At 42.6% G+C, this 23,218-nt stretch overlaps 1 protein-coding gene across 5 annotated transcripts in view; it reads right to left on the reverse strand.

Moving 5' to 3' along the window:
* Positions 1-468: 468 nt before the first annotated feature.
* EPHA5 (EPH receptor A5) overlaps positions 469-23,218 on the reverse strand; it is a 195,964-nt gene continuing 173,214 nt past the window's right edge. For all 5 annotated transcript variants that reach the window (XM_065736765.1, XM_065736764.1, XM_065736763.1 and 2 more), the window contains 6 exons: positions 21,548-21,609; positions 20,574-20,783; positions 18,463-18,612; positions 13,618-13,811; positions 10,451-10,606; positions 469-1,587 (listed from right to left, as the gene is read on the reverse strand). In XM_065736765.1, coding sequence (XP_065592837.1) covers positions 1,482-1,587; positions 10,451-10,606; positions 13,618-13,811; positions 18,463-18,612; positions 20,574-20,783; positions 21,548-21,609 — 878 coding nt within the window. In that variant the 3' untranslated portion in view covers positions 469-1,481. The remainder of the gene's footprint in view (positions 1,588-10,450; positions 10,607-13,617; positions 13,812-18,462; positions 18,613-20,573; positions 20,784-21,547; positions 21,610-23,218) is intronic.

Consider the following 23,218-nt stretch of genomic DNA (forward strand, 5'->3'; position numbering starts at 1 on the left):
CCCATTTTTGTAAGATGAATCGGTGTTTTGCAGCTGACCTGACTAACTTACCCAAGGAATGTGGAGGGTGTCTAAGCTGAAAATACCCACAAAACAATATGGAACAGTGCAGTTTAAAATAATTCCCTCCTTCACTTTCCTGGCCACAGTTTTGGAAAATGCTGGGAAATCTGCATGCTGGATGGTAGCAGAGATGCGTCCACACCGCACCTCCAGGACTTAACTCCCATAAGAAAAAGAGGAACAGCAAAATCCATTTCTTTAGCTCACAAGACATGGTGGTTTCTCTCCAGGCCTTGAAGGATGTGTGTTTGTGGAGCAGGTCACAAGGTATCTTTTGATAGTACTGGGTTTAAGCGCTGGTGCAGATGCATTCCACACACTTCTTCTCTTTCCAGGAAGGGGCACACCAGGCACACATTATCAAACACACACAAAAAAACAGATGTCGCAATGCTGCTGCTGACGGATGATAAGAGCTGGATGTTTGAACTCCCATTTTACTTCTCCTCTTCTGGACATCCCCAACCCACAACAGAGAATGGTGTTCTTTATTTAAGCAGACTCCTCCCACCTCATATGTATAATCAAAACATCTGAAAGCTTTATATGTTGCTCAAACCAAACAGCAGCAAAAATACAAAACATAGTGGTTAACACAAAAGGAAGACAAAATGAAGCAAAAGAGGGAAAAAGAACAAAACATTGAGAAAGCCCCAGTCTTGTACCTGATGTGTAGCAAACTGTACAGTATATACATCATAACATATTATCCTCACAGAAGAGCAAACTAAATGAACGTTTTAACACAGAGAGAAAAAAATATACACCCTGTATTGTATTTGCCATTGAGCAAGCAACGTTTATACACTAGTCTCTATAACTTAACGCTGTGTAACAGCATATTTTTTAAATATACAAAACAAAATATCTATCCAGAAATAATCTAATCATATTGCTCTTCAATACACTTCTGTAGACAAGTAAGACTTGAAGTAAACTTCAGTAAACCGCAGCTTGTGTGAGCCCACAAATGGCTGCATATCTTCTCTAGTCAAGTAAGTCCTTGGAAGTATTAACATGTACTGCTATAATTCAGTATATAAAGGTGCTATATATACATATATATATATATGGCTTATATATATATATATGTATATCCCATGTATAGACAACATGTGGTGGGAAGGCTTGCTGTTGTCATCGCTGAAGCGCAAGAAATTGGTTAACCTCATGTACAGTAGATCCATTTCCATGTTCCATGCATGTTACATTTACTTCATGAAAATGAGGACACAAATAGGAAGAAAATGAAAACTTCAGTCAAACACTGCTTTATAAATGCTGTGGCAGAAGCCAGTGTCCTTCAGTTACAGAAACCACTGAATTTCCCTTTTTTTTTTTCTTTAGTCAAAATAAATCTCAGAGCTAGTATACAAAGTGCAGGACCGACCACTCGAGGAAGTGACTTAAGAACTGAGTTACAATGGCACCATCCCATTCACCAACTGGACCTTCATCTCTTGAAGGCTGTTCATTATCTTCTTCTGGTGACCAACAAGTGTCACTCCCAGCCGCCTCAAATCCCTGTGGGAGAAAGCAGATGTTGGTTCCAGGGACCGTTCAGGCACATGCTGCCACACACACTACGCACCGCACGCACTGATGCTGCTGCCAGCGCCTACCTCTTACCATCTGTGGCTCCAGAAGCCCTTCGTGTAAGAAGACATTTAATTTTCCCAATTTTTTTAAATGGCTGACAGCATCTCAGAGAGGTGTCATGATTTGACCAAGATCACCTTGCTGACTAAGGAGAAAAGCTCGACATCAAAGTGTTAGCATTGGGTTTGGCAAGGGACTTCACTACACATATTAAGTCATATTCCAAGAGAAAACCTGCATAAGAATATGCGTGTTGCAGTCTCCTCTTCTTCTGGGAAAGATAGGCATTTGATCTTGGACACAGGCAGCGAGGAGCAAGGTCAATCCACACTTCCTTCCTCTTTGGATGAGGCAAAGCCAAAGATACACCAACTACGATCCTACAGCTGGCTCCTAGAAAGAGCTGAACGGCAAAAGCCTCAAGCACAGAGACTACTACGATGGCCTCCTAAAGACAACAGGAATTTGTAACACAGCTCCCCTCTGGGCCTTTGCAAATCTTGCTGTAAACCCAGGCTTGATTTGGTTTTTTTGTGTGAGAATTCTAAAAGATAAAGGCATTTCTGTTGAGTCTGTCTATCAGGGGTGCCATTACAAGAAAGGTGTAACATATGACTGGGAAGAACAGCTGTTTTCTCAGAAATTTAGCCCCCTAAAATGTAGGTATCTAGATTAAGCTAATCACCAAATTTCATAGCACATGCTGTGAGAGAAGCACCTCCATGAGATGATTTATCCCATGCAAAGGGTGGGATGAGTCGCCCCCTGGAGATATTACAGTAGGACCGTGGGCAATTAGATTTAACGACAACTAAAAGTCAGGTGGGGTGACCCCCACACCATGGGTTATGGCAGTGCAATTATACTGATTTCACTAAAGAGTGAAAATTGATGACAAAGAAATCGAAGGAATGATGTTCGGAAGAAGAATCAAGACAGGTGCCTATATGTTTCCAACATGAGACACAGACTGCAAGGGAAGCAGTTTGACTGAAAGGAAACATGATGCTTTGTCTGAAGACTTTCCACTATAGAAATATGAGCCCCTTGTTCTCTATCTTTAAACTGGAATGAAAAAAAAGATGTTTTCAAAGAACGGCTCTACTGTTTTGCCAGTGAAGGTATGAATCCCAGTGCTGCTTACGGAGAGTACGCAGAAACATGCAAGCCACTTAAGAGAAGTATTTTTCCATTGAAAAATAGCGGGACATAAGATCACCAGAGACAGAATTGCAGCTCCCCGGCCCCACCTGCTGTTCCCAGGAGCCCAACTGCCACCTGAGACACTATGGAAAACCTGGCCCACAGCAGTGCACAGATGACTGCAGTGAATGCATGCAATGAACACCAGAACGCTATTACATAACGCACATGAGCTACCCATCAAGGTATATCACTCAGCAGATTTATATTCCAGACAGAAACTCCTGTGTAAATACAACCATCCACATCCAAAAATTACATAGACGAACACTTCAGAAAAACATAGTTTCTAATAAGAAGCAGTCCCAAGTGAAGGTTGATGTGTTAACACAAAAAACAGTTGAAGCCAAAAGCTAGATCTGTTCTCCATAGGGCTGTCACACTTTTCAGCCTTTTGATTTGAAAAATCCCAGATTTTCTGCTCGAGGCTAAACACTACATTCCATTATCACACCCTTTTTCAGTGAAGCATCTCTCCGATGCATTCCGGAAATCACAAAGCAATGGGTGTGGAGTAACAGAGGTCCATGAGACACATCAGCACACTCCTTACCTGGAAGAAAAGGCTGCAGCATCTGAAAAGGAGTCTAACATCTCAGGGGGACATGCTTTCATTTCTACCTCCACTGAATTGTGAAACTAGTTCAACAAGCAATCTTAATAATGAAGGAAAATATAGTAATACTATTGTTCCATGCAATTTATTTTATGTACACAGCACAGTTGGAAGTTCACACCAAAGATCAAAAAAAACAGTATAGGACCAGATTTTTAGAAGAGCCAACATCCATCTTCCCCCCTGCTGAATGCTGCTCTGTTGGTGCTCTCTGAAAGTTCAGCTATTTTTTTCAGGTACCTAAAAGTGCAAACTGAGCTCTTTTGAAAGTCCAGCACCACATATTTCACATATGTACTATTTCTGGTAATAGCTCTCTGTTCTTGCATGTCATGCAGAAAAGCCAGCCTGAAACCATCAGCAAGGCATGTATGTATTTGCATTTCATACACAGCTCAGTCAGTCTAGTAAGAAAAGGTCCCGCTCTCTGGTGCAGCAGCGGGCTTCCTCATCAAAAAGATCCAAGCACCATTTCCAGGTTTTCAGGGTGCTCACTACAAAGCCTTTTTTCCTTATAGCATCCAGCATAACCCAATATCCTTAAGCAGTGCCTCATTGATTTAAGCGAGGCACAGACAGAGAGAAGAAAAACGAGTTTCTAGTTTCAATCCATTAGTTGCTCACCAGGGGATCTAGTCTATTTTTTTGACTATTGAGTACTCCTGAATTGCAGAGCCACTGGCCAGAAGTGTGGGGACTCCTCAGAGAGGGGAAAAATTGCTGTGTGGTCTTTTACTTCTGCAAAGACTGAGCAAAAGCCTAATCCAGACAACAGCTCCTGAGCCAGTTGCTCACCTACTATAAAATTGTCAGCTTTATTCAAAAGCTACCTTGCACTTTGCAAAGCCAGAAATAAAACTTAAAAATAAATAAATAATAAAAAAAAGCCCCGAGAATGTAGGAACTTTAATTCCCTTTTCTGAGTGCAATTTGCAGCATGTTGCAGCCTCCCATACATCCAGCGCAGAAGCACTGGACTTAAAGCAGCAGAAGACAGAAGCCGACTTTAAACAAAAGTGAGGAAACAAAACAGCCAGTCTGGGGACAAAATAGATTTCTTTGCTGAAGGACTGCAACTCAACTGTCCTAAAAATTCAGTCCAGATCTCGTTGTTCCACTTTACGACAGCTAACTGGGAATGTCACTGGGCTCAGCTTCCCAGAGATGTATGGAGGGGTATCTACTCGGGCTTTGCAAACGCCTGAAGGGTGACAGGAGATGTGCATTTCCCTGCATTTACCTTGCAAATGGCACTTGCAGTCAGCATCCATGCTACGTCTTACATTGCAAGTGACTCTACCCCAGGTGCTGGGTTTGTGTGCACTGCTATGGCAGCAGCATGGGCTTTTCTTGAGGCTGTGAAGATAGGGGTAGCCATGTGTCATATGAAGCAGGTCTCCCTGCTTCAAAATTCTTGACTTGCAGCAACAAGACAACTTTTAGTCCTGCTTCAGGGATATGTCTCCCCTTCTCATTTCTTTCTTTCACATAATGTGGAAAGTGGAAATACACAGGAATTCAAATCACATGCTGACACAGTACTAAGAGGGCAACCTAATCAGAAAGCCAAGGAAATAATGGGGTAAATAGGTGTCGGCCCATTCCAAACAGCCTGTAAGCAACTGCCCGTTTGCCATGCTCTTACTATGGCCTTACATGAAAGCCCAGCTGCAATGTGCCAGTGACAACACAGTATCCCTTTAAATGCAATATCCTCCATTTGCAACAGTTGAATTCATGGTCTCCACGTAGTAAGAAATATATTTAAAACATTTTATTTACAAATAGAACTACTTATACACCATGGACCAGTTTGTCAAACATAGTGTAGACTAGGACTGGATTGCCACATAAAATACAACACCCCTCACCACTCCATTACTCATGCAAGCAAAAGGGCCAGGTTCCTAAAATACCTCCGAGGCTGAAAGCCATCAGCCTACCAGAGATTAATTTGTATTTCATCTCCCACCCCAGTCACATTGCAGCACTCTTCTTCACATGGTCCATGCAGACTGACGCTACTCAAAGAGATTATTGTCAGTTTGAACGATGGGCAAGAATAACCTCAAAGATCTTTAGAAGATGCTAAGGGAGGGAAGAATCCACTTGCTAGGGACCTTTGCACGGGTTAGGATCTTTCTTCTTTTTTTTTTTTTTAAGAGTTCATCTGCTCTTATTCATTATTCCCATCCTATTTGATCATGACATAAGAACTGGTTTGTTCACAAGCGTACGTAGTATCACTATCCAGAACTGAGATTTTAGGTTAAGAATAAGCATCTAGAGCAGGTGAACTCTTAAATGTTCTTCATCCAGTATAACTTTTAATAAATAATTTATTTTATTTTATAAGAAAAAAATAAAATACAATGCAAAGCAACACATCACATATTATTACAAATATTCAGAGTTCTTCATCTAATAACAAACAACAGGGTGTCCTGAGATTCGGTGAGTACAGATCTTTCAAAAGGTGTAAGTAAGCAGTCCACATTTTGTTAGTAATTGGTCCAGTCCAATATCAGACTGAAACTCATGTCATGGATCTATCTATTCTTGAGTATTGTCCTGGTAAAGTTATTCTTGCAGTGGATTGAAAGAGCTCCAGACACACTCAAAGTCACTAGGTGGTCCACAAGTTTAAAGAGCAGGTCTGGTCCACTGGAAGGGTTTCCTTCAAGTCTGATATCCAGTTGGAAAGAGAGGGTGGAGGGTGAGGCTCCACTTTTCACAAGGTGATTCGTCCCTTTGCAAGAATTAGAGCTAAATGTAGAAATCACTCTTTGTTTGAAAACATACATTTTCAGGTCTTTGCTTAAGCAGGCAGAGCTCAGGACTTGGGGCGATATTCACCATTTTTAGCTTTTTAAAGTTTTACCTTCAAAAATTTGTCACAAGCACGACTCTCTTCTGGAAAAAAAATGCATTAAGCATTACTTTGAATGAGGCAAGGTGGTAACTGGGATTTTGATTTGTGTGTTAAGAGGGATTTTCAGAGAGTGCTGAACATCTACCATCTCAACCAGGTCCCCTAAAGAGGACACAAGCTGATCGCCCACAGACATCAGTCCTGTCAGGATGCTATGGCCATCCCCCTCTCTTATAGTACTAGTAGCTTTACCCAGGAGATTTTAGGAATTCTTTACATTCATCATACTTTTTTCAGTGTTTTCTGGCAGTAATTAACCAGTTCTCCATTCTCCACCTCATTTCCATGTATTTCCTAAGCAGTTTCAATTTGGGGAATATCATTTTGGATGGTATTTGAAGGCAACCTCTTGAATTGTAAAAAATCTGTTACTCGTGTCATCTGGGGAAAGAAAGCTAGTTTCAAATGTTCACATCTTCTTTTCACCTGATCCCCCCAAGTCCCAGCTCTGGAATATATTGAACAGTTGCCTCTATTAAAAAAATAAACAAAAATAAATAAATAAATAAACCAAACAAACAAGGAACATTCAAACTGAATTCTCATTTGCAGAGTACAAAATGCTTTGTTGTTTCCTCTTACTGGGGAGAAAAATTAAAACCTCCAGAAACAACAAAACCCCAAATATATTAACCTTTAAAGAACTTTGCTTGTTCCAATGTTTATTTCTTCCCCATAGCATCTCTGAAGAACACATGAAACTTTCATCTGAGTCCCCACAGAAGCCAACACTACTCTCCCTTACTTTGCTGATCTCAAGGGCAATCTGCCAGTTTAGTTCAGAGCACACGGTTCAGCTCTTAAATATGGGATAGCATTCCACCGAAGCCCCTGAAGCCTAAGGTGTTTTCTCCTTTTCTAATGGCTGAGACTCAGGTATTCTGTCTCTTTTATTTATTTATTTATTTTTATTATGACTGAGAGAAATCACAGAGGTCTTCATTTGCTTGTTAGCTTTCAATGAACCTTCCACAGTTTTCCCCAAAATAGACTCAAATGGGGTCAAGACTTCTTCACTAAGCCATAACTACAATGCAAAGGTGCACAAAATGTTCCAGAACCAAGCCTGACTTATGCATCTCAAGGCAGCTGGGGGGGTATTACTCATTAGCACAGATAACTAGCTAGCTGTAGCCAACTTTGAAAAGTTGATGTAATTACTTTGAAATCAGTAGATCTTATCTATATTTGCTAGGTAGGAATCTGATGGAGTTGTGTGGTGCAGTGATGCATTCTATTCCTTTGTACAAAGCGTGGTGCAGCTGCACATGAGAAGAGGTTCCCAGGCCATTTTAGGAGCCAAAACATGCATGTTCATGCATGTTCTTCATAGCAGGATCAGATGAGCTGGTGACAGCCACACCAACAGTCTGGTTTGGTTTTGGCTTTACGAGGATGAACAAATCCAGGCTAAATACTACACAGGGACGCAATGATGCCTTTCTAATGTGACCTCACATTAATCTAGCCAGAATACAGCCAGCCGAGCTACCTTTGGGATATGCCTTCATGGAGAGTCTTGTTTCCCACAGGACTGACACACATGGCCCCTTACCTAGTATGTGAGGTTGGAGCTTTTCAACTTTTGCCTTTTTCATTTTCAAGAGAAGTGAGTCAGTGAAACGCAAGATGGATTAATAAGACATCTACTTTCATCTTCAAAAAAAAAAAACACATCCCCCAAAGCTCCCAAGGCTCCCAGACATCAGCTTTTCTGCACTGCTCTACTGCTGTAAAAGCTGGAAGAGAACTGAAGCTCAACAGCTCAGACATGTCATTTTCACTGGGGACCAGTAAAGGACCAGAGCAGAATGACGATGACGATGGGCTACACAGAACATCCTGGGACCCTGTGGAGGGGTCTTTAGATGTGGTTTGCAGCTAGTGAGGTCCCAGACATCTTTGACAGCTATAATGACACTTAAAGACTTAAAACAACTTGCCTTTTTTGGCTAGAACTGTACAGAAAATGAATTTCTTGACTCACTGTCAATCTGAAACACCATTTTGAAATAGCTTTGGGGCAGCCTGAAAAGACTTAAGGGGGGTTATTTCAGAAATTTTTGAAGTATGAAACAGAGGAATACTTACATTTTAAAGCCAAATTAAACAGATAATTTCACAATCTGAAATATTACATCCAAGAAAAGGTAGGAATCTGGCACAGCTGTACCAGTCCCTTTTTTTTTTCTATATATAAATCACAGATGTGCAACACAGGGAATACTTAGTTAAGCCATATCACAACACACTGCACTTTGTGTGATTAGTGGGAAATACAGTCATTCCTCCAAAAGGTGAGGTTAGCCATAGTGCTAAGTGCTAGTGTCAGCGTGCTAAGAAGAGAGGTGCTAAGACCATATAAAGCTACATAGGTGGCAACAATACCCATTGGTTTGGAGTTGTACTAAACATTTTCTCTGACCAAACCAAAGCATTTCACTTTTGATCTAAGTGTCTCAGAACACCTGAAATTACATGAAGTTTTTAAAAGAAACAAATGGGAAGTTTCTGTGAAACTTAAATTCAGGCAAACAGCAAGAAGCCTACAATGTATTTTAGACATTCTGCAGATTCTACCAGGATTTCCTTTAATTCTAAGATTAAGGTGTCACAGAAGAGGGTCCTCCTTTACTTTTCTCTAATGCAACTACCTCATCCTATCTTCCTCACTCATCCTCAGGCTAGATCTTACTGTCTGCCTTGGCAATGGACCTCTTCCTTGGTCAAAGTGTGTAGAACAGTCCAAAAGGAGTACAAAATGCATGAAAGGGTCTCAGGCACCCAAGAAAAGGAAATAAGAAGAAATCAAAGCACCCTGGTTTCTCAGGCAGTCACTAGAAAAGACTTCGCTCCTTGCCTGGGGGTTCACACAAGTACCTGAAATTAGGCTGGATGAGTCCAGGAGTAAGGAACAGATACTGGTCAAATGCATGGAGCAAATGAAGTCAGAGAGAGCAGAGATGTTCTTGCACGCTATCCATACATGACTGGTCCACTTACAGTGAAATCGAACCGTATGGGGTGTTACCAACCTGCAGCATGTGCAAAGGAACTCTGACCCTGAAGGGTGAGCTCTACAGCAAACCCTGTGGCAGACAGGAAAAATGCAGTGGTTCTGTGGGGCCTTGGGATTTTTCCTGTTTTATTCCTAATCTTCTGCATTCATTCTGCCAGTGCACTGAAGATCTGCAAGTGGTCAGAGGACTCACAACCTTTTCCAAAGAAGCACCAAGCATGGAGCACAATCTTTGTTATTCTGCCCCAAAGTCTGCAATAACCTAAGCTCAAGTTAATCCAGCCGCAAAGGCTTTGGGGTAAATTTGAGCGAGTGTCAGGAAGAGACTACAGACACAATTACACAAGCAAGACCAGCAATTAAATGTGGAGGCACAGCAAACCAGCAGCCTCGAGGCATTTATCAAATCATTTCAGTGCTGTCACCCCGACTGCAGATATATCCAGGTGCAAAAACCAAGAGCACACGCAGGAGGAAGAGTCTCAGCCAGGGAGCCTGTCCCCTAGAGCCATTAGTTTTTTGATCGTATTCTGTTGGTATCGGCTGTACCTACTCCTGTTCCTATTACAGTAATGTTGAAAACTATTTCCACACTTTACTAGGCTTGACTGTGCAGTTAGCTAAGTCTGGATCAACTCTTCAAGCAGATAATGCAGTGCCAGCATACCTCGGGGGGCCTCTATCTCCTAAGCATTTACTAGTATGCTTATTTTTTTTATTTGTTGACAACCCTGAGTAATAAACCACTGCTATGAAGAGAGGACAGCCTGTCAGTTATTCAGACTCAAGCATCAATTACTGTGAGCAAAGAATACAAAGTACTGTCTGCAGGTGTAGTGATGGTAAGTTTTAGCCTCCTCTGCACTTGTTATCATCAATACAGATGCGAAGAGAAACTGATGACTGCAAACAAAGGGGAACGGTTTCCTTTCTGCAGTCTCCTCCCTACATATTTTTGAAGTTTGTTTCCCTCCCCAGCTCCAATACAAGAGGTGAAAATGATCTGGAAACTACTCACTCTAGGGTCACCTGAGCCACAGAATCCATCGAACTGTATCCGTTCTCCATGAAAATCTCCGTGTATCGGCCCATTTTGATGGCTTCCAGCCACTCACCCACTGACCTGTAGGCACCGCTCCCCACTGGACTGTGTTCTACCAACAGATTTGATACCCTAAAGACAAAAGGAGAGACAGAGAAGCAAGAAGAATCAGTATCAAGACGTACCCAACATGACACTGCGGCATTTTCAGTAATTGCTGCATCCCAATTCCTCCTGCAGAGCTGTAATTTTTCTGACTCATTGGAAGTTGTTGACTTTAATCTGGAAGTGCAGTGCAACTTAAATGAGGAGAGAACCACATTTTTTAAGCTGAGTGGGATTTCCCAGTTTTCAGTTTCATCTTTTTTTCAGTGAGAGTAGTGTAAAACCTTCTAAAAGTATCAACCATCTTAGTCAGCAGAATGAAAAGAATATGAAGAATTAGTTAGGCAAGACTTCACAATGTATCGATTACATTGTTTCACCTGTAACCTCACCTGCTTTTGAGTTGCTGCCATTGCTGCTCCACATGGCAAGTGGGAAGTGTCTGCTTTGACAGAGGAGAGCATTAGCATCCATCCCCATTACTTCTGACACACAAGCAGGCTCCTTGTCTACAAGGCTCTCCCTGTCACTTTTACTTCAAGGTCTTCAGTTTCACTCTTCCTGCTCTGTTTTTCTCCTCTTTCTTTAAAGCTCATAATTAACTTAAAACAACCCAGAGACTGGAAACTGAAACCCAAATTACATTTCCCAGCAGCAGCCATCAGCAGCAGGCTGTTGTTAACACTTCAAGGGCTACTCCTGCAGAGTCAGGCCAGGATTTTGCATGCAGGCAGCATCCAGGAAGCCCTGCAGAGAGCAGCAGTGCTCCAACCATGGCTCAGCCTCCTGGTGAGGTTCACGTTCAGTCCCCAAGCCAGTGAGACTCCTGGCTCCTGCAGCCTTGCTCAGACCTCCGTGCAGCAACAGCTACCTGCTCGGTTACATCACACACAGAAGAAGCAATTCAGGCAAATAATAACCCTTCGCCGCAGCAAAACACTGTGCAATACCTGACACAAGCAACCTGCATTGTGAGTGGGCCCACACCACACTAATAATGATGCGCAGAGCACGAAGGGACTTGTCCAAGGTCAGCCAGGAAAGCAACCAGATTTCTGCCGTTTTGTAAACCGAGACACATAGCTAACATAAGCCCTGCATAAAGATTATTACCCACAGGTAAAAACATTTGCTGGGTCAGCCTCTGACTGTGAGAATTATGCTTAAAAGATTTGCAACTCGAAGGAGAGCTGAGATTTTATATTGTTATAGCACTTCAGGAATCTTCATATATTTTATGATCACATTAGTATTATTTGTTTATTTAATAGCAATGCTGAAGGGTCCAATAAAATGTGAATACTTGCAGTACCAAGAGCATAATGGCTTCCCATAACATTTTATACACATGTGGAATTCAAAACTCCTAAGTAATCATAATGAGAAGTGGATTTTCATCACTAATGTCAGGAGGCACCTACTGATATGCATGCACTGTAATGTAGAGAGTGACTTCCTCCCTTATTTGCATTAACGAGAATTTCCATAAAGAATACATTACATATATTAAAAAAAAAAAACAAAAAACCTTTACAGCTGCTGTACTTTGAAATTATGATTCATTTGGAATTACTATGGACTGGGCATGGCAATCTGTGATTACAGAAACACAGCCCCCAAGCCTGGCTGTTCACATACTCCATCCACACTGAATATACCCACAGCACCTTTAAAAAGGAAAAGTTCGGAATTGCATGGGCCTGTCAGCGGATTAAAATATCAACAAAGTGTTTAGCAGCCCAAGGAGATGGTTTACTGCTTATTTTAATCTTTCCTAGCCTAACAGTTTGGTATAACAGTACATATCACCATGTAACAGGCTTTGAAAATGACTGTTCTGAACTGAAAATTAAAGAGAAACATCACAATTTGTGCTACCATAAACATTTTCCTGCAGGTTTGATGGGGCTAACATTACAACTAATTGCTAATAAGAGTTATTCTTCAATTTCTTCCTCATATGGCTAATGATGCCTGTGAAATAGTCTGAAGAATCAGATCTATTTTGTATTTAAAAATGAAACTATGTAAGGTTTTCACGTCTCTTTTGCAGTGCATGAGGTGTCATGCACAGGGACATGTCATTCTTTTTTTTTCTTTTGGTCATCTGAAAATAAGTTTTTCTGATGGGCCTCTTCCAGCATTAATAAGGGAACTCCATGGCTATCAGTCAGTGAAGCAGCAACGATTTATATACATCACTCCTCATGAACATGCGAGAGACTGAGTGATTAGCACCACAGATGGCTCAAAAGTAATGCTTGTGTGCTTACACTGATTACAAAAGCCTTTCCCAGGCTCCAGTACGGTGGACAGATCACTACTAAAGCTCACTAAAAATATTAATCTCTGTTTTTTCTCAAGTGGAGCTTCCTTTCCTGACCCACGCTTCCCTTATTTGTATCTGTGTAGCTATTGAAATTCATGCTGAATTGCAGGCTGGCTGCTTCATTCACTTAACATGGTTTTAGCAAATCATTTGTGTACGGCTCTTTGGGAACCACAGAGATCACCTCACAACTGCAGAAACTGTTGGAACTGGAGGTGGCAGCTAACACACCTGGGACTACTGGTGGGAAGATGCACTTAGACATCCATGAGCTTTCCACATCCTACGTTTTCCCAAGAGACTTTCTCATTCGTATTACAAAGATAAAGTCAACAGGCAGATAATTTGAGCAGTGTTTACTATCTACTTCACAGACTCAGCCTTGCTCTCGCTCACCTTGGGGTAGAGTGCAGGTAGCTTTATCATAGACCTATAAATACTGCTGAAACTGCAGTTTCTGAAAGGCAGGCCACAGTAATTTTCTTTGCTGCAATAGCGCTACATTTATAGAGTTACTGAATTGCTGACTGGCCTGCCAATTTAAACAGGAAAAGTTGGGTTTGGGAAAATGCTCCCAGTCATAACGAAGCTAGAGGAACATCCACCTGCAAATGCATGGAGGCTAAAGAGTAAATGGTAATTCAACACCAGGGGTGGGTATTCAGACAAGAATCTTTCTTTGAGAAATGGCTCTGGCCTGATTTTGTACCTGCTCGATGCATTAACCAACGTCTTCAGGCTGCTTGGGTTACGGATGAGCTTGTCCAACATGCTGACAATTTCGTCAAACTTGGGCCTGCTGTTGCGGTCTTTCTGCCAGCAGTCAAGCATCAGCTGGTAGAGAGCAGCAGGGCAGTCCATGGGACTTGGCAGGCGATAGCCTTCCTCCACAGCTTTAATCACCTACGGGAAGCAAAACACAAGGCTAATGGGTTGTTTTTCTTCTTCTTACCTTTCTCACCAACTGCACATTGGTTTAAATAGAGAACTCTGTGTCTAGCAATACGTTTCCACACACCTGATCCCCCCAAACTCTGCACATAGGAGACAAAACAAATAAACTCCATTATATTTCACTGTTTCTATGGCATAGGTTGAATGATTGATTTTTAGTCACTGTAAAATGAGTCTAGAAATCCAACGTAACCAGAGGGACACACGATATTAGGTCTCAGGTTGAACTCATTCAAAGCTCAGCTGAGGTCTGTAGGTCACACCAGAAAACTCCTAGTGCCTGTTCTTGTCTGCCAACAGCAGCCTATGGGGCTTTCTGGCATTGTCTTGGAGTACAGTGATTTTGTTTATTCAGATGTTGGCTTCTTTTTAAATGAAAAGGCATGTGCTCAACCACAGATTTGTATTACAGTAATAAAAGCCTGACTGTATTTCAAAAGAGACTTTGAATGCTAATTGATGGATGGATTCAAGGCAAAGGCAGAACAACCATCTCATATATCATTCAATACTGTCTGGGTCTAGTTGTTTCTTACTGTGTTCATGTTTCTGCCAGGAATTTAAAATGTCAGCCTAGGAGTATGTAAATTAAAAACAGGGGAAGTTTGTTACACTGATTTCAAATACAAACCATCTATGGTTCTATATCTAAAACAAGTGGTAAGCACGTGTGCTGCCTGCACTCTGGAAAGGCAGAAATGAATAAATGAGGGCAGAATTGAATAAAGCAACTTGCTTATGCTCATTTTGGACAGACTACAGCAGGGCTCCTAGCACAGCAGTTCCCATTTTGAACCTTTAACAGCATTCAGGAGAACACAGCTCTCATTTCAGGCCATGTCGATCTGCAACCATGTCAGCAGAGTTATAGCAGCCCATCTTTACAACCCTCTACTCCCAAGACTTATTGCCCAACAGGAGTTGGAAGCAACTATTGCTGACAGTGAATGCTGTGTGGAAAACCACAACGCTTCACTGCTTGACTCCAAGGACTGCCTCAAATACCATTCATTCTAGGCACCCTCTCACTTATGATTCGAAAACATCTTGTGCTTATAAAGAATGCTCGATGGTTAGCACTGCACTTCAGGAGGCTCCAAAATTCAGAGCCACAAGCATCACTTTCAAAACATCCTCCATAATAGATCTTCTGCCAAGTAGAAGAGTCCCAGGAATGAGCAGGGTTGGCTGAGCAGCATTAGCAGAAACCTGGAACTCTCTAAGGACATATGTAGTAGAGAAGAAATGATTTGAGGCTTTGTAGTTTTCGCAAAGGATACTGAGCAGTGTGAAGATCTGGCCCACACCTGCGATCCTTCTGTGCTCTGACTGGGGCTTATCTAAGATTTCATCTGTCTATGGAGCAGTTGCACCACTCTCTACCCAACCTTTGTCTATAAAGTGATCTTGTCTACTGCTTGTCTTTTGCTCACAGCATCAAACACCAGGCCCACCATACTGCACTATCTGCGTTGTCTATTCTTCACATCATGCTCTTCAGCTGGTCCCTGGCCCCAGATTTACAACCGCCCTATAAAAAGTGTCAGTGTGGCACAGCCATGAGAACATTATTTGCTGTATTTATAACAATAATGGATTATCCTCCAGCTGTAGCAGAAAGCAAATAGTAGCAGGACAGGTAGCAGACCATCTGGCACCAGCTCAGAATATCTGAACTACATCTGCAATGGGGTTATGCATGCTTTATATTCCTGGCAGTAATATCACAATCAATAGCATTAACTCAATTTACAGGATGTCATTCATTCTGGTGATACAACGTAAATGGTATCAAAATACTGCAAGGGGCTAGGAGCTGAAGTATGCTCTTACATCTGAAGGTGCCTTCAGGATCTGGATGTAACAGGAGTAAAAGAATGATACAATAAAGACTAAGTCACTTGTAGCAACTGCAATACTTGAAAAAAAAAAAAAAGGCAGATCTGCCATGTTCATGGGCAAGTCCTGCTTTTTAAGACTCAGAGAGCAAAAATGTTTATCCCTCTACCTTTTCTGGAGAGGCACTATTCATTTAAGGATGGGATGACCACACCAGGGATTTTGGGAAGGTGACAACCTGAGATAGTCTATTCCAGTAAACCGAAGTAACATTTATAGCTCCCTGTTTCCACAAAACTTCTTGTCTGAAGACTAAAAAGCAACCACTATGACCATTTAACTTACCATCCTTAAAACAGGTCACAAAATTCCCCTCAATTCCTGTACGGAGCCTTCTCTTGCGGTTCAAAACTTATTTTTAGAAGGCCACGTAGTCGTCAGGACAACTTTAAAATGTGGTTTGTAGCACTGAAGTTACAACACTGCCTGCCTTGTGGCACTGCACTCACTCTACCATGGGGGAAAACCAGCCTTACTGAAGCATGGTGAGAACTGACTGTGCCTGCATATAATAAGTTTTAATTATAAACCACACAAAAAACACTTGTGCAATAGAATCTGAAATTCACGTGAGCAGAGCTCCACCATCTAACACTGATCTAACACTGCTGATTCTCCTGCCAACACAAGCAGTGGAAGAAAAACAAAGGACAATGGGCCTTTAGGGGTTGAAAGGAGGAGGCATAAATACAAGGAGAAATATTTTTCTGCCACAGCACTGAATTAAATTTCCTAGACTGCCATCATCGAGGCATTTACTAACTGCACATACTACAGGGAGAAAGAGAACCCAAGCAAAGCCTGATCAGGAACTGATGCTCATGAACATCTCACCAATGTTCTGCTTTCTGCTGTTAAAGAAAGCGTTCCCCCATCCGACTCTTCCCAGGTATGAAATTCACCCTGTGCACAGAGGATGGACAAGATGTTATTTATTTTTCTGCGACAGATCTGAGAAGTGTAGGTGCTGACAGTGTTACTAACTTGACAAAGGATTCCCCTGGCCACAGAGTGTTATCTGACTGGCACCGGCCCGAATCTCAGGCTGACATTTACTGAACAACTGTACTACACTGGTGCATCAGCATTAGATAGTTAGAGTACTTAGTGTGACTGAAAAAGCTTGGCTCTAAATTGCGGCATTCTCTGTCCAGGGTACAGAAGAAAGCCTTTGTATTTGATTGAGATAAATCCCTGTGTAGATACACGCTGCTTTACCAAACTCCCTACAAACATGACAACCTCGGCAGCATAGAAGTGGTGGGGCATTCATGCCAAACAACACGCTTGTCTCCCTGGCAAGCAGCATGGTGTGACTGACTGTCTCAAAGGCACTACTCATTTTCTTGCCTGAGCTTGAGGTGAGCAGTCAGGATGAGACAGCATGACAGGTAGTCACATTCACCGATGGCAGGGGCCCACAGACAAAACAGAGACGAAACAGACAGCTCAGCCAGAGCCTCTGCTGCCAGTGAAACAGCAGAATGTCAAAGGGACAGGGACACTGCTCAAAATGAATTAAAATATATATATGTAGGAAAAAAAGGATGAAACGTGAGGTGTTCTGCTTGTGAATGAGAAAATTCATGGCAGAGCAAGGCCGTTTGCTCCACTCAGCCAGCAGCAGCACTTTCCCAGGTGGCAGGGATGCAGAAGCAAAGCAGGAGTGATGAGAAAGGGCTCTTCACCATGTGCAGAATGGCTGCATTTTTTCCTCCATCACAGAGTTGCTCTGGGGCCTGGTTTGCTGCATGGTGCCCCCTACCTCACGCACTAGATGGCATCCTGAGAGACTTCCAGATCTCATACTTCTCAGAGATGTGAATAGGAAGAAGCAGCCCAGGAAAATCTGGCAAATCCTGGCTTATTTATTTATTTATTAGCTTTAGAAAGATGCTTATGGTGAACTCAGGGCGCAAGGAAGTTTTGCAGCAAGAACAGGAGATCCTAGCATGGTCTGGGACATGAGCTAGTGTAAGGAGGGTGGCAGTGTCCCCAGGCATGTTTGGGGTTGCGTCCGAGAGTGACCCTGAAGTCAGAGCCTTGAGGGAGCACTGGGGCCCAGTAGCAAGGTGACATACCTTAAGGGCGCTGCACAAATAAATGAGAGCTTGCACTAGCACAGACTTAAAGAATTTCACAATAAGAGAAAGCAAAGGATGAGAGGGAAAAAAAAATAAAAGGTGCAGAACCACGTTCTCGAGATCAGCAATGCAAGGGTGACTGAGATGTGGCTCCCCACACTGCCATTTTGGACTGCTATCACTTGATCAAATCACACAGCTTTTGTGCAGCAAAACGAGCCCTTACCATGATTCTCTCGAGTTTGTGCTTTACACGGCAGCAGGGGTTTGAACACACAATTGAAATGCTGCCAGTTATCAGCATCTATCCCCTGGCAGACCTTTGTCATTAAGCAGAGCAGGGACAGGCTCCAGCACTAACAGCATTAGTGAAGCTCCAGCAGTCTGCTGGGAGAACCAGGCTTGCCTCTGTGCGGACACATTTCCCTCTGCACACAGCCTGCTCTGGGCTGCTACAAAAACAGAGCATCAAATGGAAGGATTGCTTAGGTCTGGTGTGGGAAGCAAAGACATTTTACAGCAGCTGTCCTCCTCTGTCCCCATCCTGCCTCTCTGATGTCAGAATGAAGACTTAGCCCTCAAAGTCCCCCCACGTGGCAGCTCCCACACGTGCTTACATCTTGGTTTGTCATTTCCCAGTAAGGTCTCTCGCCGTAGGACATCACTTCCCACATCACAATGCCGTAGCTCCAGACATCGCTGGCCGACGTGAATTTGCGGAAGGCGATTGCTTCAGGTGCCGTCCATCGGATGGGGATCTTCCCTCCCTGCAATGAGAAGGGAGAAAAAACACAGATTGCAGAGGAGGGCAGATAGCATGCAAAAGAGGACAAAACAGCACTCCTTAGAGCACTGAGGGATGTTATTTTCTCTCTGGAAAGAGACATCGAATTTTAAAGTAAATCTGTTTGACAGCATGGGGCCCCTTTCCACATTATCTCAGCCCATAAGCATTTGTAGGCTGCCTACTAATTGGCTGTCCTGAAGGTTTGTTGTTTGAATGCTGTTTGAATGCTGGGACATGTATAGGATCAACATCTCAATTATGTTGCACTGGTTGGTAGGGGAATACAGTTCCTCCATTTCTAAGAGCGAGCGGGGGAGGAACAGACAGCTCTGAAGCCAGGGAAGGCTTTGATCTAATGAGAGCTTCATGCAAATTGCTGTGGAAGTAATGCCTTTTTTTTCCCCTCAATGCAGTCCCAATCCTGCAGAGAGATCTGCACAGTGGGCACAGAAATCTGTGCACGCAAAGACCTGCCTGCGTGGCCTTGGCTGTGGGACTGAAAACCATGTCACCTCCTGCAGATCACTGTGGTTTATCTTTTATCACACTTATTTTATAAACACTATTACTTAGCATTGGGAGAGCTGTCAAATGTACTCTGCTATTTCCTTTTCCCCTTTTTGATTTTAGGAATCAAACTTCAGACCAGCTCTGAGAAAAGGAAGGGGGGAAAGAGAGTTTGGATTAAGAAATACTTTTCTCATCAGGTTTAAAGACTTGTCTCCCTTGATACATATCAAAATATATCTTACTGTGAAGTCCTTTCCTCTCAGTGCTGAGCCACATGTTGGAAAATCTCCCTGAATGTCCCCTAATGCTGTTTGTTATTAGAAAAAGGTAGAATTTGGAACACATTTAAAAAGCAAATTAGGAAAGTTCCTTCTTCCAATAATTATTTATTCACAGGCTTATCAGTGCGTGCCTTAAGTGAAGGGCCAGATTCTCAGCAGTGCCAATTAGCACACAGCTGCACGTTGCAGTCGCAGCAGGGCTGGATGAGAGCCCTCCAGCCCGCAGGGAAGATCTGGTCCAGCAATGCTCTGAGCCCCATCACGGGGCTGTGACTGCCAAGAGCTGAAATGCCTCTCCTAAACTGAAAAATCTTTGCAGGAAGGGGGAAGTTGATCCAGGGAGCTCCTATCACAATACCTGTGGGAAAATGTTAATAGGTAATGTTGAGGCATGCCAACCTGAGACACTGCTGGAGGCTTTCTCTGGGGCCTGCAATGCTGGGGATGGGTGCTGCCCATCACCCTCTGTGGCACTGGGGCCATGTGGCCTTACACTGGGACAAGTAAGCTGATGTCCAGAAGGAATGGATCCTGTCACAGGCAGGAGCAGCTCTTTCTCAGGTCTGGGAAAATTATCATTGATGGAGAAGGTGGAAAACACATCTCATTAGCAATAGACATTATGTGCTCGACAGTGTTTTAAAAAAGTTAAATTGTGCAGGAGACTATGGCCAAGGTCTCTGTTTGGGTGCCACTCTTGGTCCTTTGGACCTTAGGTATTCGCCAAAGATGGCAGAAAACAGCTGGGAGTGTGGAACCTTTGCAAAGTTCATTATTTAACCGTGGTGCCCAACACAAAAGTTTAAAGTTATGAGACTGCCATTAAGTTCCACTTTATTTGTCCTCTCTCAGTTCTGAGGTATAGACTGATCCAATACTGATTAGCTGATAACATCTGGTCAAACACTCACGCACAGTTTAGGGGCTGTGGACTTGTAGAAACCTCTTTGCTGAAGAGCCTGAATACCAAAACATGTCAGGAAGCACATTTTTCTTGGGTTCAACCCATTCAGTATTCTCATATGTGGTGCTAGGGGAAATGATTTAGCAGTGGGTTGATAGAGTGGTATGGTTAGGCTGAGGTTGGACTTGATGATCTTGAAGGTCTTTTCCAACCCGAGAGATTCTATGATCCTATGATACAACTCACCCTGGTAGTGTACGCTGCTTCAGGATCATCTTCTAGGACTCTGGAGAGGCCAAAGTCAGACACCTTGCAGACTAAGTTGCTGTTGATGAGGATATTCCTGGCAGCGAGGTCTCTGTGTACGTAACCCATGTCAGACAGGTACTTCATTCCTGACGCGATGCCTCTCAGCATCCCGACCAGCTGAATGACCGTGAACTGCCCATCGTTCTTCTGCAAAGGGAAGGAGACATTTGATCAGATGAAAGTCTCTGCACCCTCAGCATTGCATGTGCACAAATAAAAATGCAAAGGCGAGTCTCTAGGGAAGAAAAACAGGGAAATTAATAATTCATTACTCTCGTGCTCTGACCATGAAGCTTTTCAAAGTTTCATTGTTTGGATAAGCATCTCTAGAGACAAAGCTAAGGAAATGTAGTTCTTTTAACTGGAGATCAAGCACCATTTCCAATGGTGACTGATGAAGAGATTGCTACAGGGAGGGAACGTGTATAAAAACACCAGGACAGACTATCTCTGAATCAGCCGACTGAGCGGCGCCAAGTTGCTTACAACCCCTACCTGCAGAAGTCCATGTGTCAATACTTGGGGCAGGGGACCACCCCATGCTACTACACTGTATTTCTAATCACTTCCCCTGTCTTCCCTTCTCAAGGAGGTCTCATGAAAAGCTCTGACGTTGCCTGATTTTTGCCACAATGCAGTATGGATGTATCAAGAAGTTCGGCAGGATGAATGAATCCTTTCCACACAGCAGACTGCTTTTTAGGTCAAACACAACATTCTACAGTTTACTGTTATCTGCTTGTAATAGTGCATGAGGCTGTATAAATATAAACCAAGCAGATAACTGAGCTACTTCTGCCTCCAGACTGCACTCATGGCTGGACCAGCAACCAGCAAACATTTTTGTTGATATTAATCTTCTGCCAAGAACACAAGCTTTAACCAAGCCCCTCTGGAACAAGTATCATTACCTTTAAAAATGTATCCAGAGAACCATTTTCCATGTATTCTGTTACTATCATTACAGGTTTGCCTGGAAAACAAACAAACAAACAAACAAAAATTGCTGTTAGCAGCAATTCATTTAAAAAACAAATAAACAAACAAAGAAAATGAACAAAAATAATTTCCATTATGCTTCTGAATGCAAATACGTAGCCACACAATAGTAAATCTAAACTGAGATGCCACTGCACCCACAGGATGATCACACTTTTTGCCCACATGTTCATAGAGACGGGGATTGAGGAAAGGTAGAAAAGGTGACCCCATATCATGGATGGGGAGCAAATCCTAGAGTGTTTAGATGGTATTTGTGAAAGAGGTTACAAGCTGAACCCTGACATCTATCCCAGCAGAGCCAAAATGCACATGGCAATCCTATGACCTCCCCACTCTGAAGTAACTATATGAGCCCAACCAGAATGATCTGAAGTATCTAACCGAGTGTGATAACCATCTAGGCCAGAAAAGGATGGCACTATGTCCTGTGTAATTCAAGAAATCCCATGTGACCATCCCTGTAAGTACATCTGGAAATATGAAAAGGAATATTAATGCTGAAGGACAAAAACAAATAAGTACAGAGCGAGCAGCAGTGGAAATGAGGAGGTTTCTGTGTAAAAGAAGAACAAAGCTCTCAATCAGCCCTCCCAGCATGGGACCAGACGCCCTTTCTCCAGCTCCACGCTGACCCCGGTGCATTGCACTCCTGGTGGATGTGCTGGGACACTCACTGCCCCTCCAGCACTGGCTGGGATCTCATACTCCCTCCAAAAATCATAAAACCACGACAGGCTACAGCCCCAGAGTTACAGCCCCGTGGGGCAGATGTTGGGTTAACACCAGCACAGGGTCTGCATGCAGGGAGGCACCAGCAGCCTCGCTGAAATTACAATTTCAGGAAGCTCTCTGCTGTGCTGATTCCTTTCTACCTTCCCTAAATAATAACAAGATCTCTTCCCAAGATGTGTACTGTATTGATTCAGTGAAGTAGTTAAAAAAAAAGAAAAAGGATCAAAACAAAAGTTCTTAACAAAAGAGCTGGCCTCCTATTGTTGACAGGAATAATAATGTTTTTCGAAATCCATTTGATTAATTTTCATGCCCGAGTCATTTTAATGGTAATTATATATATAGTTTTTGCTCAGTTTTTATATCTAATTTCTCGCTAGCTTGCCACAGTGGCATAGCAATAATTAATGTGGTGTGCTCCAGCCCTTGTAAATTCAATGAAATCTTACAAGAACATGTAAATTATTTTTTATTTAAATCAATTTGCATTAGCTAGCATGAAGCACAGACAAAAGAGGAGCTGTCAATTATTTGTAAAGTGCATTATAAGCATCTTTTGTAGAAACGATCAACGAGAGCTGCCACATGTCATAACATGCACATGAAGGTAAATGCTCCTAAAATCAGTTCATATTCTACTATTAAGACTGATCTTAATCTTCCCACTTTCCCACTATGTTAACCATTTGCCTAATTTACTGTTTAATTATGTACATAATATAGACAATTGTGAACTTGTCAATCAGAACTCTTGCCGTTGTGCAGATCCTACCTTTGCAGCAAAAGGGACTTGTGCTGCTTCCATTCTTTCAGCTCTTACTGCAGCTATTGTCTGAGCTCAGAGCTTG

This window comes from Cyrtonyx montezumae, unplaced genomic scaffold (assembly GCF_038088225.1).
Source record: "Cyrtonyx montezumae isolate F1298 unplaced genomic scaffold, pur_monq_1.0 scaffold_2, whole genome shotgun sequence".
Taxonomy (NCBI): Eukaryota; Metazoa; Chordata; class Aves; order Galliformes; family Odontophoridae; genus Cyrtonyx; species Cyrtonyx montezumae.